General features: G+C 42.1%; 1 protein-coding gene across 1 annotated transcript; it reads left to right on the forward strand.

The window, feature by feature from the left end:
- The first annotated feature begins 5,019 nt into the window (after positions 1–5,019).
- On the forward strand, positions 5,020–15,284 carry LOC140324873 (protein mono-ADP-ribosyltransferase PARP14-like). The gene is made up of 11 exons (XM_072402996.1): positions 5,020–6,892; positions 6,932–7,038; positions 8,473–8,542; positions 9,813–9,962; positions 10,097–10,159; positions 10,356–10,535; positions 11,095–11,304; positions 12,801–13,391; positions 13,787–13,923; positions 14,435–14,609; positions 14,998–15,284. The coding sequence occupies exons 1-11, from the start codon at positions 5,020–5,022 to the stop codon at positions 15,282–15,284; spliced, it is 3,843 nt and encodes a 1,280-aa protein (XP_072259097.1).
- The last annotated feature ends 3,638 nt before the right edge of the window (positions 15,285–18,922 follow it).

Here is an 18,922-nt window from a genome sequence, read left to right on the forward strand (position 1 = left end):
GATCAAACCACAAGTCTGAACAAAGGGACAGATGGGATAAAAGTGGGGATGTTTGGGCATAATACCCAGCGCCACATTTTCTGAAAACCAAACACAGCAAATCAGCACCTCAAACCAACTGTGAAACATGGCGGTGGAGGGGTGATGATTTAGGTTTGTTCTGCAGGACAGGAGCCATTATTGAGTCAACCCCTCTGCATAACAACTATTCTAGAATGAAATGTGAGGCCTCCGTGTGACTGATAGATGCAGCTCAACATATATCAATGGTCCTTATGGTTATGGTCCAATGGTTCTTACATTCCATTGGTGCAGATTTATTATAAGTCTGATATTGTCACCCCACTTACAACACAATGGGAGCACCTACCTATGCGAGTGATTTGTAGTCAGACAATTTAATATATAGATTGTTAGCTCTTTTTCCAACAATGAATCCAAATGCAGAATACACAGACAATCCAATCTTATGACTCAGTACTGCAATGTGTTGGTGTCCGCAGTTCCCCTGCAGGTATGTTGTAGTTTGTGGCGCTGTCACACAGCAGGTCTGAACACGCAGCATTCTACGGGCTGATTTCAAACTGGGTTTTGGCTTTTGAATGGCTGTTTTGAAACAAGTTTTAACTAAATATAATATTTCTGTTTTTTGGCCCTTAAGGAGGGGTCAGAATCTGATGAACAGGACAGCCAATGAAAAAAGAGGAAATGGATTTATAAGAGAAAAATTGAAAAAACTTGATTTCAGGCAAATATCTAGCGAGAAGAAGACACGTCACCCAGATACACCTCCCTGATACCCCATACCACATCCCTGCCCCCTACTACTACCCGTCCACCCCCAACACCTATCACCATGGCAGACAGTTCCTACCTGTACCGGGGAACCATGACAGATTGAGGAAACTTCAGAACAAACATCATCCGGGTGTCCAGAAGAAAATAGATTCTAATGAAGATTATCGTGGGACTAGAGATCCTCACAGATACAAGAAGGTGACAGGTAAGTGAGGACATAAAGTTATTGAGACCTATTAGTCATTTTCCCCCTGCTCTGATATCTGCCCCTCGTGGTGCCCATAGGGGCAGAATGTACAAAATAAGTGTAGAGAAGAGAAAGAAGATTGTGAATATAAACTGAACCTCACACACAGGGTACAAATTCTCAGTTTTCTGATTCCTGGAGGTGTTGTCAGTGCAATCCATTGGAACAGGTATTCACCGGCACCGTACCTGACCAGTTACACCTTTTTCCTAATTCTTGTATTGTCGCCTCCCTTCTAGCTGGACACAGAGAAAATACATACTGTATACGGGGCTCTATCACCTATCATCACTATCATGGGTGAGCAAATGGTACAAACATGGGGCCCCTGTACTCGGGATCATCCAGGACCACCCAGAAAACTGGGAAGACCCAACATATCACATGAGCAGCCGGAAGACTTAATACTGCTGGCAGGAACCGCAACAAGGATGGGATGGGTGGGTGTAAGAGTCTTCCAAAAAATGAAGGGCCACCCAGAGTTCAGTTTTAGAATAATGTTTGGGCCACTATTGAATTTGGGAAAATCCTTTGTATTACACAGGTTAATCCAGTAAAAGGTCCTGGAAATATTCCATTATACAAAGACATTGTAGACCAAGTGTGCAACCAACCTACAGCCAGGGGGCCACATCCGGCCCACGGGCTGTCAGATCCAGTCCTTCTCTGCTCTCTCTGCTTGTTGTCTTGTGGGGGATGGGGCGTGCACATGTCCTATTTTTTCAATGAAATTGTGCTCCCAGGAGAGGGCGCTTCCTGAGCATGCTCAGTGTGAGATCCTTGAGAGTGGGCGTGTCCTATAGACCAATGAATAAGCTGTGGCTGCTCCCTGCCCACCTGTGAGATAACCCCGCCCCTCGTACTGCAGCAGCATGAGAGCTGTGTCTGTGTCCATGCAGCTGTCATTATCCCCATGTATAAACCTTCATATCTCCCACACTGAGTGTCAGAGAAACACAGGGGACCTGCTACTAAACCAAATTTCAGTCCCCTAAAAATAACAAGTTGCCAGATATGGGGTCACAGGCATAAAATCCTAACAACAATCATGGATATTTTCACATTGGGGGGGCTTTTTCAAGACCAGGGTTTCCAAACTGAGTCTGTGTGTTAGAGGACCATTTTCATGGCAATGAGCATTAGGGTTCCGTCAATTTGCGCTGTGCGGGGGTGCCCCAAATATATACTTCCTCGCTCACAAAACTTCAATGCTTGGGTCAGACTGGCGGTGTGGTTACCCCTTCCTCATGACATAGAACTCTGCCTGGGGGGAGACGCTCACTGCCGCCTGGAGCCGAATCTGCCGACACTGCGGTGTGACTGAATGAGCGGCTGATGGGGTGCCTGCTGGCCGCTTACCTTCTGTGACCCTCAAATTCTATGGAACAAAGGGATGTTGGTAATTGGAAATGTGGGAGACATTGGGAAATGCCTTTTGTCCCCCTCCCCCAATAAAAGGGGGAACTCGAGTGTCCTGCACAGAGCCCTGACCTCATCCACACTAAACACCTTTGGGATAAATTGGATTGGTGAGGCAACTCTTCTTATCCAACATCAGTGCCTGACCTCACCAATGGGGGCAAATCCACACTATTAGATTCTGACCTCACAAATAGGGGGCAAATCCCCACCATTAGTACCTGACCTTACCAATAAGGGGCAAATCCCCGCCATTAGTACCTGACCTCAACAATGGGGGCAAATCCCCACCATCAGTATCTGACCTCACCAATGGGGGCAAATCCCCACCATCAGTATCTGACCTCACCAATAGGTGGCAAATCCCCACCATCAATACCTGACCTCACCAATCAGGGGCAAATCCCCGCCATTAGTACCTGACCTCACCAATAGGGGGCAAATCCCCACCATCAGTATCTGACCTCACCAATAGGGGGCAAATCCCCACCATCAGTACCTGACCTCACCAATAGGGGGCAAATCCCCACCATCAGTATCTGACCTCACCAATAGGTGGCAAATCCCCACCATTAGTACCTGACCTCACCAATGGGGGCAAATCCTCACCATCAGTATCTGACTTCACCAATAGGGGGCAAATCCCCACCATCAATACCTGACCTCACCAATCAGGGGCAAATCCCCACCATCAGTACTAGACCCCACAAATGGAAGGAGTTAAGAGGAGGATTTAAGGGTTCTATGAAAGGGACCACGACTCCATAATATTGCCCATTGAATTCATATAAATAGGCATGGTAAGAGGAGGGCAACTTTATGATAACTCTTAATGGCTTGGAATTAGATGCCCAAAAAGCTCATATAGGTGTGATAGTCAGGAGTACTAAACGCCATTGCAATTAATTAGAATGGAGAGCCAGGACCTCCCCTCCAACATCAGTACCTGACCTTACAAATGGGGGCAAATTGTCATTGACCCCCTTCAAAATCCTGTGCAAGCCTTCCCAAAGGAATGGAGGACTCCCTAATAATATCCATGCAGTGGGACAACTCCATAATAATGGTCCTGAGACGGGGACAGTTCTCTAATAATGATCAATATTGGTCAAAATCTTGTAGAAACTTCTTGTATCAGAAATCTTGTATGTACCTTTTTGGAGGACGGGATGTGGAGAAGAGGTCCTGTCCCTAAAACATGCTGATTCCAAGTAGATCCTTATCCAAGCATCTAGCCTTGGTGGCCAGAAAAAGGGGAGCAGCAAAAGTGTTCCCTCTCTTTCATGTATCATACTGGGCCAAATGCCTTCCATCAACATTTGGATAGGGGGAACCCAATGACCAGAACTTCAGGAAGTTTAATTACAGTATGTCCCCAGAAGTAAATTCATGTAATAATAATAATAATAATGTAGATCGGTGTTAATCAGGATGACCAGCTATGTTTAGATGCCACACTAAATGGCAGATTCACCTGGCCATGGTAATAGTGTGGGGAATCCCAGGTGATGTAATTGACTATATTTGATCATTGACATCACCTAGGCCTCCTCACATTCATTTTGGCTATTTATCCCCGCTGTTCATTGTTCAAAGGCCATGTAGTGGATTATGGTTTACAAAAAAAGGAATCCTGGTCCAGTCTGCCTTATCTTTGTGGATCCTCAGATTCTCCAACATATAGGATTCATCAAACTCAAGTGAGACCTGAAACCAATCATCATCCTCTAAGCCAAAACCGAAAGCAGATTCTTTCTGTATGAATCTATCCAAAGGGTGAACTAGCGCAATATTTAAGTCAAAGCAACCCTTCCATGTCATAGAAGTATCATTGAGCTTTATGTTGGTATAGGGTGCTGCTATATGTAGAACTGTATGGTGTGTTCATGGAACGTGGTGGGCCAAATCGTGGGCAGGTCTAGATGTAAGGAAAGGCAATGCACACCAAGACCCAGAGAAGCAAGGCTTTTGGTGATTTCCTTTATTTTATAGCTAAAAATAAACATTGGAACATTGACAATGGCAGAGGGGTTTATCCACTAAAAAGTTGGTTAGACTTTTGAAGTTTGCAGCTTCAGAAATGGAAGTCCCACTAAAGTTAACCTGAACCTGGCTCCAAGAAAGTATATTACACCAAATTTCAGTGTTTCAGTGGATGCCCCTTTATTAGGGCTTAGTACCCTTGAGCTCAGTGTGTATCGGACTTATAAAACAGAGGGGATCCAGGGGGGTAAATACCATGATTGCTCCAGATTCTGGTTAGGTCTCATTATATTAGTTACTCTTTGGGATCCTTTAAATTCAGCCCATTCTACACAGCAAAAAATACATTGATAGTTTTTGAACCCTTCCTTACCTTATCCAACACCCATGGAATTAACTGTATATAAACTATAATGTGGTGTTTGTAGTGTGTCACTTAATGTGTGTCTTCTTGTCTGTATTTTCCAGTTGGTAAAGGAAATGTGAAAAAGAAGAATGGGTTTTCCAAGACAAAATCATTTCTGACAACACAGCATAAGAATAGGGAGTCTTGTGTAAGAAAAAAGGGCAACATGGAAAGGAAGGTGATAAGTCAACAACATGAGGCCATGTGGTCAGAGGACAAATGCCAGAATTTAGCCTTTCCGGTCATGTTTTCCCCCATAAAGTCTTCCAATCTAAATATCAAATCAAAGGTTGTTGCAAAGTACAAAATTGCACAGTACAAAATCAGTGAGTTAGTCTGGGATGCCATTAAAGGAAGAGTCAGCAGTTTAATATATAATGGAGTGCAAGTAAAAATCAACATGGCTTCTTGGAAGGTGTATCTGGTTGGAAAGTCCAAGGAGGTAACCAAGATTATGCCAATTTTTAAAAAAATGATCGAGGAGACCACAAGAGAGATAGAAAAAAAGACTAAAAGTCTGACTGTGATGGTTCCCATATCTCAGGCCCATTATGACCTTATGTGTAAGTACGGCCTGGAGAAGGGAATGACAGAGAAAGCCCCGGAGCTGAAGATTGACTACTCTGACAAAACAAATGAAGTCCAAATATCAGGACTGAGATATGAAGTTCTCTCTGCCAAACATGAGATAACTAAATTCCAGCAAGAAATTCAATCCAAATGCATCCAGGTAGATCCACTCCTTGCCCAGTTCCTGATGTTGACTGGCAATGAAAAGTTGTCCAGTCTCCTTTTTGTCCGTCACAATATAATTGCACTTTTAGAAATCAATAGCAATACTCTTAAAGTCACCGTTTTCTCAGAGGAAATCATGATGAAAGCTGAAAAAACAATCAAAGAAGAATTGTTGTGCAGACGGATCTTTGTTGGGGAGAAAAGTCTTCTGGAAACTCCGGAATGGAAAATTCTGATTTTACATATGAACAAGAAGTGGAATGCAGAGATTTGTACAGTCCTGATACTGGAGTTTCCTTCTGGAGCCACAAATGATGTGGTCATTACTGGTCTCACCTCAAATGTCCAAGAGTGTCACCAAAAAGTCAGTGACTTTCTGAAGGATAACACGACAATACGAGCAGATGTTCCAGTTTGGTCAAAGGTAAAGATGCAGTTCATTCAGGACAAGAGGAGGAAAATCTGGGAGAAGATACAGAAAAAAGTAAATGTAAAGAATATTGAAGACAAGATGTGCTTGTCAGGTCCAAGGGTTCAGGTTCAAGAGGCAGAGTTGCTCATCAGGAACTTCCTGTCCTCACTTCATTGTGATACCCTGCGCATTGATAAACCCGGAGCTAAAAAATTTTGCATGATCAATCAAAAAGTTCATGTTGCAACAGCAAAGGAGGAGTTTAACTGTGCAATACTTTTCGAGGCGGATAATAGAACAGACGTAGTACTCGGTGACCCTAGATTCCAAGTGAAAATGCCAAACGGTTTGACCATCTCAGTATATAAAGGCGACTTGAGCTGTCACAATGTGGATGTCATAGTTAATGCAGCCAATGAAAATCTACAACACATTGGGGGATTGGCAAAAGTGATTCTAAACGCAGCTGGAAGAAAACTTCAAGATGATTGCAATATTATCTTTAAAGCAGGTGGTAAATTGTCCCCTGGAGACTCGGTAATCACTGGCGCTGGTAACTTGCCATGCAAACAGGTCATACATACTGTTGGTCCACAATGGTCTTCAAGCTCACACTTAAGTTATGAAATTCTACGGAAAGCCATCACCAACAGTTTGCACCTGGCTTCAAAGAACGGCCATTGTTCCATAGCCATCCCAGCGGTCAGCAGTATTTCTGGTTTCCCTCTAAGGTTGTGCATAGAAAATATAATGGAAGCCATAAGAGTCTATGTGAGGAACCAACAAACCACTCTGCAGAAGATACATCTTGTGGACATGAACGAGGAAACTGTAAAGATTTTCTGTGAAGTTACCAAAGCCAAATTTGGTAAGCAAACCAACACCAATCCACGTCAAGCACTGGAAATCCAGCAAAACATTAAATTGCCAGAGAATGGGAAGCCACTGGTACAAGTGATAGAAGGCAACGGGAATGTTGTGATGACCAAACAAGGGGTAATCATCAAGTTGCTTCAAAAGAATATTGAAGACTGTGTGGTATTACCTGATTTTATTATTAGCTTTGAGGTTTTCTTTTCCATTTTTAAAAGTGTTTGGTCCCAAGTAGTGTTGGTCGAATGTCTCACTATTTGATTTGACAGCTATTCGATCCAGTAGTGAGAAATTGTCCGGGTGATTGAATGCTGAATTGGAAAACACCATTGAAGTCACTGGTGCGAGAATTCGGGTTTTTTTTTAGGGTCTTTTAAGGGTTATTAGTTTATGTTTCTTAGTTTATTAGTTATTAGTTGTATGTGTTCTTGGATAGAGTGTTTCTATCCAAGAACTATAGGTGATGAATGGGTACTTGTCCCCATTCATCACCTGTAGTGACCAGTGTTCTTGAATAGAGAAACCTTTTCCAAGAACACATAGTAGTAGCACAGCTCGGCAACAGTGATCGCTGTACTATATGTTTTTTAATAAAGTTTCTCTATCCAAGAACACAGGGCACTACAGGTGATGAATGGGGACTTATGGTTCCCTGAGATCCTGCAATGACAGGGGGATTCCCACGGCTGCCCAGCCGGGTGAATCATAATGTCATTGTGGGATAACGTGTAAAAAAAAAAGTTAGTTAAAAAAACACAAACATTCAATAAGTTACTTTAAAATAATTTTAAATTTTTTTTTAATATTTTTTTTCATTTTTTCCCCCAAAATTTTTACCGTCGAATCCCATGTTTTTCGGGTCGGGTCTATCCAATACACTCTAATCAGTGAAGCTGGGTGATCCAGCAAACCTGAAATGGATCTGGTCCAGGATTAAACACATTTGCTAGCAAATAGCAAATCACTTTTAGGAAATCCATTCCAGGTCAGGGCCTATGAGTTCAGATTAAGGGTTAAGAAGCCATCTAAATCAAACTTTAACCATTCCTAATAAGGATGGGGTGCTTCATTACTATTACGTGTGACAAATCATACCTTTACTCACATAAATTGAACAATTAACACTTATCCCTGACTTTATGACACTGGACAATGTAGTTACCAGAGGGTAAAGACAATGGGACACAAAGTTTTACACCTAGATACTCATTGACACATTTCACACCAGTTGGATAAACCCATGTGATATGAATGGGGGTTGTTTCTATCACTCATTAGAGCGAGGAGAACACTTGGATAAACATTGAAACATCTTCAGCATTAATGAGCAATTCAACTGAATGTGGGGGGCAGAGACAACCAACATTTGTTATCCCTTCTCAAATGTATCTAAAACTTATAAAAATTTCCTTTACATACATTTTGAATTCTTGGACTATGTAATTTTTATCCCATGGTCCTAGTTGTGTAGTGTGCAGTTTAAAAGTGAATGTAGAAATTCCTGCGCTGACTACATAGTTCCCAATTATTTCACAGTCACCATTGCTTCCCACACCTTTGTATTTGATGAACATCTGTGGTCGTGTTATTTATTTACAGGAATTTTCAAGCCAACTGGCCAAGTACATTGACTCTACTAATAAGGAGGCCACCAACAAGCAACCAGCAGGTGACTGTATTTACCAAGCTTACGTCAGGACATTTTGTACCACATTTGGCCATGTTTTATTTTTATGTATTATACATATTGGGTGTTTTGTCTTGAAGCTGTCCTAACCCAAAGGCAAATGTCCTAAAGTGCCCAATCCTTAGATTTGGTGGCCACATTAGTCATTTGGGATTTTTCTTGTCTTTTTCTGATGAATTATATGGCCAAGTTATGATTGTCCCCCCACCTGGATTTCAGACCGGTCTTCTCTTTATCTCCATTACATGGTTTAAGAGAAGATTCACAAAAAGCATGAGAACATTATTTGTGCTTCAAGTTCAGCTCACAGAATATGACAATGTCTTGGTACATCTGATAGGCTCAACTGGTATTTTCTGTACTAAACTAATGTAGCCACCATATTGCCATATCTAGTGACTAGGGATGAGGGAGAATGGCTCTGCATTCTGGCAAAAATGTCCTCGAACTTCCAATGGTTCAGTGAAATTTTGGTGAACTAATTTAGCGAAACCATCGGAAGAGGAAATTAAAACAGGAGGATTCCCAGAACTGCATTCAGCCCTGGGAATCTCTCTGTTTGCAATCTCTGGGGCACTAAAGGTTAATTAACCTCTAGTACCCCGAGGATGGCACACTTTTCTTAATGATTGCAGCCACAGATGCAATCATTGATGAGCTCAGTGTGCGATCCCTAGGGCACTAGAGGTGAATTAACCTCTTGTGCCCAGGGGATCACCTGCAGTCACAGCAAAGTTCCCACGATCACTTGACCATGGGAACTGAATCGCAGATGAACTTTGTGGTTCCACTACGATCACCGGAGCACTAGCGGTTAATTAACCTCTGGTGCCCGGGGATCGCACACTCTTCTCAATGAATGCAGCCACAGCTGCCATCATTGAGAAGATGCATGGCAAAGGAGAACCTCCTGACATTGTAATATAAGTATCTCCTACAAATGATACATTTCTTACAGATCCCCGGGGCACTAGAGGTTAATTAACCTTTAGTGCCCAGGGATTGCAGAGGATTTCCAGGGCTACATGATGCAGCCCTGGAAATTCTTCTGTTCCACAAGAGCTGGACCTCTCGGCAATTTAGAAGGCCGTTCTCGCTTTTATTTTTGGTAAGTGAGAAAGGCCCGATTTGCCACGAGATCAAACTTAATATTCTCACTCGCTCATCCCTACTAGTGACCGATAAGCTGAAAATATACAGTTCTGTTCATTGGTTTAGTTACCTTTTGACACTAATAAATTACATCTTGCAGCTTTCATTGGGGCAGTGACAACCCCATCCAATGGTGTTCATGAAATGACTGTTGGATCTGTCACTTATCAAGTGAAGATTGGAGATATTACCAAAGAAGATGCTGAAATTATTGTCAATTCTTCCAACAATAGCTTCACTCTGCGTGCAGGTAATACCTGGAGAGCTACTAGACCTTTACCGTGAGGTGTCAGCTTATTGACACAATATTGTAATAAAGAGAAGAATGTAGGTGGTTATGGACCAACTCTGAGTTCCCATTGCCTTTAATATTTCTATTTGTAGGTCTCTCGAAAGCCATTCTGGAAGCTGCTGGAAAACATGTTGAAGAGTCTGCTAGAAAACTTGGTACTTTCCTTTTATCATTCCTTTTTTTTACCAAAAGTATTTTAAATTGAGTGGATAATGAGAGACCACAAAAGACCTAGCGATGCATGGCTGCAGGTCTTGGTGGAAAAGGTGGTGAGGAGGAGGGCAGGACCAATGATATCATGATGGATACCACCCAATACCATACAACTAGTCATCTTTCCATTTCTTCCAGGTTCCCAGCCTAACAAGGGTTACATCATCACTCAATCTGGAAACCTGGGCCATTGTAAATGGATTGTCCATGTGGCCGGAGCATCTAATCCAACATCCGTCAATAGACTTGTCCTGGATGTCCTGCAGGAATGTGAGAAGCATCAGGTCAACTCGGTGGCCTTTCCTGCTTTAGGAACTGGTAAGGAAAATCTAATATTTCTTGCTCCTCAAAATCCAATAACTACGAATTTACTGCTGCATTGGTATTAGAGAACTATTAAAAGTTGTTATAATATATTTGGCTATGAATTTTGAACCGTGTGGTTGGCCACTTCTGGGCTCCACTATATCTGCCTGGAAGCAGCCAAAGATTTTTGTGAACACTTTGTTGTGCTGCTGCACATCACTGCACAATGCGGGCAATTCATTTTGCCTGTCTAGCAGTGGGGTCTTCTGATGATCTAGAAGAGGACACAACAAAAGTCACATCAATGTGAGGGAATTGTTGGGTATTGGCCTGTTCAGGCACATCTGCAGCTCCGGATTGGCGGTCCTCTGCACCCAGAAATGTCACTGGCAAGATTTAGGTGAGTATCTCTTGCTTCACAAGGTTGGACTAGAAGATGTTAGAAGGGGGGGGGGATTTTTCTGCAGACTTTACATAACAGAAGAAACTTTATTTCTCCTGAAAAAGTTTTACATCCCTTGGGATTTACATTATTTACTACTCTAATCAGTATTTTATCTCATTGTAAAAGGTGCAGCACAGATACAAGTTTCAGCTTCAGCAGATTCAATCCTTGATGCTGTGGTGGATTTCACAAAGTCAAGGCTGGTCAGCTCCCTAAAGACAATAAAAGTGATTCTATTCCAACAAGATTTGCTGAATGACTTCTATGAGAGTATGAAGAAGAGAGAGGAGCCCCCTGCACAACATTCTGAACCTTTTAACATCCTCAAGCAGACCGGTGAGTAAAATAAAATGTCAGAGGGATATAGCCTCCAAAAACAGGCAACAGATTGGTCCTGAGAAGTGTGAGGAGAACGTGTCCAACAGGGAAAATATCTGCATCAAAAATGTATGGGTTTACTAGCTCAAACAGTACAATAAAACATAGACACCCAATATAAATTGATGTTTATGGTGTTATCTGTAACTTCCTTTTGAAGGAAATTATTTTTTGTATCTCACATGTGAAGGCCACACTCAACTGATCAGTAGGGTTCTTTAGTAGTAATTCCTCAGGTCTACAATGGACTTGATGGAGGGCTTCTGGGGCACAAATGACTTATTTTGTCATATATGTGGACCACCTTATGGGTGAAAGTCTTTTAAGATATGGGAACTTGTGATAACTGTTTGAGAAAAGACAGAATTCCAGGGCCAGCTTGTTTGCCAGGAGATCATCTGGTCAATGGTTTGCAGCAACCTCAGCCTCCCTTTAGCTGTGCAGAGTCTTTTTTAGCATCCCCTGCACTTACTCTGAGGCTGTGCACAACTGAGAGGATTTTTACAGTATGTGCAGCAGCCAATGAGCATAGTAGTTCTTCGTTCCAATCCTGCCATGCTATTGGATTCTAGCCTTAATTATAACCTACTTGTTCCAGGCGCTGGTTGCTGGATCTTCAGCGTTGCTGCCTGAGACTATACTCTGCCATTTCTGCCTTTTTGGATTTCCGGCCTGTGCCTTGTACCTTGACCATGCTTGCCTGCAGCCTGCCCTGACCTGTTCCTGGACTCTGACTATGTTTGCCAGCCGTCTCCCCCGACCTCAGTCTGCTTAGGCCTTGCCTCCTACTGTCATCCTACTCTGATTTTGGCTGTCCCCTCACCGAAGCCCTCTGTTCTGCTTGCCCCTGGAGAGGAGAGCCTAGGGGCTGCAACCTACTTTTCTCCCCACAGCAAAGTAGCCTGGGGGCCACTGGGGTCACCGGCCTGTCATCCCTAGCAGGGTGCTCTGGTGGGAACCAGGAGACACTTAGATGCTTGGGTAATCCCACATCACGTGCCAGGGGACGTACCCCTAACATAGCATAAAGGAACTCCTACATAACATAAAGGAGTCCTACATGAAGCCTTAACCTCAACTCTACTGGACACTTTTGGGATGAGTTGGAATAATGAGCCAGGTCTTCCAAACTATCACCAATACCTGACCTCAATAATGGGTACAAATTTCCACAGAACAATCTTGCAGAAAGTTGTTGGGGGGATTGGGGCGAGGCAGCTTCATGTTAATACTTTTTTGTTGGTAGATGAAATGTCCTACTTGCTCATGTAGGTGTGCTTAGAAATATCTTAAATGAAGTCTTGGACTCACAAGGCTTTACAGTCATTAAAAAGGCACAGCAAGTTCAGTTGCCCACATTTTTCTCTCAATCCCCATTCACAAACTAGGCTTACTTTCTAGGTAATAGGCAAAGTTTATAGCTTGAACACTTCTTTGGGTCTTTTTTCTCATAGAAAGCGTGGTGGAACAAGAATCAGAGAAGCTGAACCCCTTTCATGCCATAGATGGTGCCGAGTCTGTAATGTTCATGTTGTGTGCTGATAAAAAGGAGAACCTAGACAAGACTAAGACATGGCTACAACAGCAGATAGAATCTGCACAGACCGAGAATGTGATCAGGGAAGAATGTATTTCTGAAATAGAAGAACCCGAAGTGCAAAGAATATCTGATCTCCAAAACAAGTTCCAGGTCTCAGTGATTTTAAAACCACCTGACCCCTCCATCCGGATTACGGGCCTCACCCAGGATGTCATGGCTGTGTCAGGAGAAATTGAAATGATTATAAAAAGCATCAAAGAAAAAAAAGCCAGAGAGCGGGAAGCTGAGCTCATTGGTAAACTGGTAGAATGGAGGTACGAACATGCAGACCATATGGTTCCCTTCGAAAAGATGGCAAACCTGGAGCTGGAGGAGGCAAAAAATGAAAAGAAAACCCAAATCACCATCCAGATCCCAGAAAACCAAATCACAGTTAATTTAGAAAAGGGAAATGGCACAGACAAGTTTGGAAATCAAATCCAGATCCAACGTGAAATCAAAAATGGTAATATCACATGATAAATTATGATGGTAAATTATTTTGGAAAAGGAGCAATAACATGATGCTGTCTCTTCTTTCCACTTTGACACTTGCAAGGATGGTTTTGACCACAATAAAGCTTTTATCCCTGGAGAAGGTGTGGTGGCCCTGAGTAATTGGCACGTTTGCTCTGTGCTAACACTCACCCTGTCTGGCTCTGTATTTCAGACGTTGGTGGGACAACCTGAAAGTATGCTAGATTGGGTAAGATGGAAAGCTGAGGATGAGATTGAGCCTCAAAAAGCTCCTACCTGGCGCCATCATTAACATCTGCCATGTAGATGCCTTGCAGAGTGAAATCCAACTTCTCTGAAATGTTTCTCTGTTTTCTTACTGTAAACTTTATTTTTTAGAGAAAGGAATATTCGGAGTACCAAAGCACTGGAAAGTGATGCATAACACTCTTGTAATGGAGGTGGATGTCCCATCTGGAACTCCCGAATACTCAAAGGTTGAGAAGATGTTTCAGAAAAGCTGCCAGAAAAAAATAGTGAAGGTGACTTTTTCAATAGATGTGGAACCACTATATCTTCCATTTTGTATGATAGTATCCAGAAATGTGGGGGGATTCTGAGGGACAATAATCTTGGAGTAATTTATAATTCAGCCCTGGGCATCCCAACTATTGGAATGGGGCTCACCCTATTTTTGTGCTGAGTTTGGGGTCTGTACAACTGCTGTGCCCATTTAGAATGACTTTCTTCACCCATTCTAGATTTTAACATTTATTTTTAACAAGGTGAATGTAACAGGGGTGCTCAAACATTAAAAGGTGGGTAAGGACACCAATTAAACGACTAGGTGGACAGCAGGAGAGGGGTCACTGTTGGGGTTTTCTAGACATACGAAAAGCCAGGGGTGACCCAGCTCATCAAGAGACAACTAAAAGGTTTCTCCAAAATCTGACTCTTGAGTGGACTGGCCGGTTAATGACGTGCGATTAGCTGCATCTTTTATTGGGTGGGACTTCTCACAATTCTGGTTCTTTTTATGATTTGCCCCCACAGATTCTGCGGGTACAGAACCAGACTCTATGGCTGAGCTACCAGATTAAGAAGCTGAATGTGGACAAGAAGAATAACTCCATAGATAATGAGAGGATGCTTTTCCATGGGACTGACTCCAACTCCATCCAACATATTAATCATAACGGATTCAACCGGAGCTATGCGGGGAGGAATGGTGAGAGATTTCACAGGAATTTGTTTTTATGTATACATAAATAAAAAATCTCGTAGTTTACAGCAGGCAGTTGACATTCTTATATTTTTCAATGAGGAACTAAACCGCATGACTCTCCTATCCCCGTTTCTTCACAGGGAACCATTATGTTGCTTCCTAGAGGCTTGTCTTGATTGGCTGTGCTGGGGTAAAGTACCCCCTGTGCAGGTGCATGGGAATTTATTCCTCCCCAGCACCAGCAACAGAAGCCGGCTATGTAAGTTGGTGATTTTTATGTGACCAATCCCAGCTCATCCATTGGAGGATCCATTCAGAGATTCCTCCTAGTCTTGTCCCCTGCTTCTCCTATACATGACATTATAATATGTTGTATTCTTCTCTTGTATAGCAGCAGCATATGGGAATGGAACGTATTTTGCAGTCAATGCGAGTTACTCTGCACAGGACACATATTCCAAGCCTGATGTGAATGGACAGAAGCACATGTACCTGGCTCGTGTCCTCACTGGAGTCTACTGCACTGGGAAGTCTGAAATGATCGCTCCATCAGTCAAAAATCCGGAAAATCCCACAGATCTCTATGACAGTGTCACAGACAAAGTAGAAAGTCCTTCAATATTTGTGATATTCAATGACATCCAGGCCTATCCAGAGTACCACATCGTCTTCCAGTAATGATCTTCTGTCTACACATAAAGGACATTTGACGCATTTCACCTTCACTTTCATTGCTGCTCTGTAGTCATTGTTAATATAAACCACCTACATCATATTGATGGCATAAATATTACCCATAATGCTCCAGCCTTCACTCAGAGCAACACTAGCAGATGTGTCAAGGATCCACACAGATATACAATGCAAGGACAAAGGCTTGTGGACATCTGGCCATCACACCTAATTGGGTAAAAGGACCTCCTATTCCAGTATGGAGTTCTGTTATCTTCATTAAAGGGTCCCGGAAACCATCTGAAAACCCTACTGAACACCTTTGACTTGGAATACTGATTATGAGCCAGGTCTTCTTATAGACCCTATAAAACAGTTCATGGAAGGCTTTTCTCTGTTCCTTGTTTCAATATGGACAAAGCCAACAAACAAAGCACCTTTGATGAATTTTGAGCCAGGTCTAATCCAATTTCTAATCCAACATCAGAACCTGACCTCACGAATGGAAATGGGTTCTCACAGACACTCTCCTAAATCCTGAGGATACTATGGAAGGCATCTCCATAATAATGGCCATTGTTCTGGAACAGCATGTTCAGCAAGGTCTTAGAGACATAGTGGTCCAATGTTCATAGATTTTTGGGCATAAAATATAATCAAGTAAGAATGAATTAAACTCAAAGATACAAGAAGATAAATGTTCTAAATAAAACCTGAACTCTCCTGTCCAGTCTCCCAAAACTGGAAGTTCCTTAGGGCAGTAATGAGTATGGGGGGGGGGGGGGGGGGGGGGGGGGGGTAACTGACATTGTCATTCTCCTGCACTGGGTATGGTTTCCCTATGTGGCTTGGAGTCTTCTATGGTTTTAAACTTCAAACTGTTCTGAAACACTGAGGGATCTTCTTGCAGAAACCATAGGGGCTTATATAACAATGATCAACAAACATTTTCTTGATAAACAGAGTCATTTTAGTTTATGTTTGATGCACAGATTCCACATATTGTATTGGTTTTGTTAGATTGGCTCTAGTTTGTGAAATAATGACCTCAATAATATCCTGATAGAAAACTAATGAAACATGAAAATTAAGCAATAATAAACTAGATATGCCTACGTATATAGAATGACATTTGTGGAATAATGTCAGTATATTGTATATTCAGTATATTACAGAACTAATCACACAGAAGTCATTGATAAGCTGAGTTTGTATGATTTCTGCTGATAGGACGGCTCCAGCAGTATTCTGCCATCATGTGTCTCTCCCATCTGATACCTTTCTTCCATCACCTTTATATCTTGATGGATCCTCTCCCCTTGTTCCTCACTGATATCACCAAGGTTTTCTGGAAATGTTTGCATATGGAGATAGTGTACCTTTATACTCATAGTAGCACACACATTTATAAAGTTTAGGAGGAAGTTTTGTACCAGTTCTTCATAATTTTGTGCTTTATGGTTCCCCAAGAAGTTCTTGCCAACCATGACATAGCTGTGCCAGGCAGAAGCTTCAGTATCAGTCATGTAACTTGTGACATTTCCATCATTTATCAGTTTCTGGGCTCCATCAAAGATTCCTGCTTTTATATTTCACTACTCAATCCAGGGAAGAATCTACAAATGTATTTGCAGCAATCACCGTCCTTGTTCAGAGCTCTAACAAATTGCTTCATTAATCCCAACTTTATGTGTAGTGGGGGGGGGAATGATTTATTGTCAGCCATTGGCTCCATGTCGCTGCACCTTTTTCATGTTTTCCCTTGGAGGCCATGTCACTTTCTTCCAGTGATCCTGCTTTGCTCTCCCACAAGCAGATGAAACATGGGGACTTTGTGTATTCACTTTGTGTCCAAGTAGGAGATTCACCATTTTTATATCAACACATATGGAGCATTGGTGTTCATGTAGCAAAGCTTTTGTAAGACCATTCTGATATTTTCATATTCTTCTTTACGTTTTGTTGAGTGACAATTGGAATTGATGCATAGCAGTTACCATTATGCAGTAAAACAGATTTCTGACTTGGTTTGGTGAAACATATTCACTTCATATTCACTGCTAACTCCTGGATTACACCCCCTGTATATCCTCCATGTCGGATACAGGAATATCCGGGACTGAACACTGCTATGGGAACATCAGCACCATGCGGCACAGGTCGTCTTGCTGATTCCATATCACCGTACTCCCACTTGTGTTTCTTGTAACGATTTAAACTTTTACATTCCCAGCACACAAATAACAATCATTATGATGATTTCTGGGCTCTCCCCATACCATAGGTACAACAAATTTCACACTTTTCAGTTTTCCATTTTTCCCCTGATGTAGACACTCTACACAAGTTCTGCATTCCATATGGGGGCCCAATACTTATCTTGGGGCCCCAGCTTAATACTAAAATATACAAGATATGATTGTTCACTAATTCTGTAATGTTTCTTCTCACCACAAATGTAGCAAAATACATTGGGGTCATTTATACAACTTCTTCCTGAAGAACTCATATTTCTGTATAAAAATAAAATGTGTGAATAAATAGAAGGCAAATGAAAGTTTCATGAAAATAATTCTACATTTATTATTTAAAATACAAAACATTGGTGTAATAAAGATTGATAATAATATTGTGTAACATTTGTTGTTGGTAAAATCCTCTATTCCGATTCCTCTATCACAAGAACTAGAGCCAATCCAATGGAACCGACGTCATTTCTGGATTCAGCACTAAATTTTCTTCAGCACGCAAGTGAAAAAACAATGTCTTTATGATATAGTAATCAAGTTGACAGCTAATATTTTCCATCGGTCTTTGAATGGATATTTGGATCTGATTGGCTGCTAAGCGCTGTCTGAAATAAAATCCTTGCACAGTTTTATAATTCCAAGTACAATTTATTATTCTGGGAGGAGAGTAACTTTGTCCCAGTAATAGATTCATCCTGTAATTCGGTGAAACAATCTACCACTGAACATTCCCAAAAATCTTTAGTCACCAATAGTATGGGGTGCACTACCACCTCCCCCCCGCAAGGGATTACTGTTTTTTGCACAACCACATCTAACACTCTCAAGAACATTTTTGGATTAGGCATTCGGATTGGGTTGTTGATCTCATTTCCTGACCATGATCCTTTGCTTCTTCATTTGAGTCCCAGATCATGACAATGGGAGCTATAGGAAATCACTGAGGACTGGGTCAGACTCGGCTGAGGGAATTGGACCTCTGGGCTGTTATTAAACAGATATGTTGGGCGGTTGCTCCTAAGTGGAGATACTTCACCATACAGATATCAATCAGAAACAGTCAGTGACAAATTCTGATCTTGATTGCTCCATTAGGCCTGATTTATTAAAGCTCCCCAAGCCTGGAGAGGATACACTTTCATCAGTGAAGCTGGGTGATCTAGGTAGGGTTAGGGTTATATGGGGGTTAGAGTTGGTGTTGTAGGTAGGTTTAGGATTATTGGGGGGTTAGAGTTGGTGTTGCGGGTAGGGTTATGGTTATGGGGGTTTAGGGTTGGTGTTGCGGGTAGGGTTATGGTTTTAGGGGGGTTAGAGTTGGTGTTGCAGGTAGGGTTAGTGTTTCAGAGGGGTTAGAGTTGGTGTTGCAGGTAGGGTTATGGTTATGGGGGGTTTAGG

This window comes from Pyxicephalus adspersus, chromosome 2 (assembly GCF_032062135.1).
Source record: "Pyxicephalus adspersus chromosome 2, UCB_Pads_2.0, whole genome shotgun sequence".
Taxonomy (NCBI): Eukaryota; Metazoa; Chordata; class Amphibia; order Anura; family Pyxicephalidae; genus Pyxicephalus; species Pyxicephalus adspersus.

Excerpts from the sequence above, each read along its gene's own strand:
- LOC140324873 (XM_072402996.1), top strand. The coding sequence starts at position 5,020 with ATGGAAAGGAAGGTGATAAGTCAACAACATGAGGCCATGTGGTCAGAG. Across the intron at positions 6,893-6,931 it reads GCAAACCAACACCAATCCAC|AGAATGGGAAGCCACTGGTA; the intron begins GTCAAGCACTGG and ends TTAAATTGCCAG. Across the intron at positions 11,305-12,800 it reads TAACATCCTCAAGCAGACCG|AAAGCGTGGTGGAACAAGAA; the intron begins GTGAGTAAAATA and ends TTTTTCTCATAG.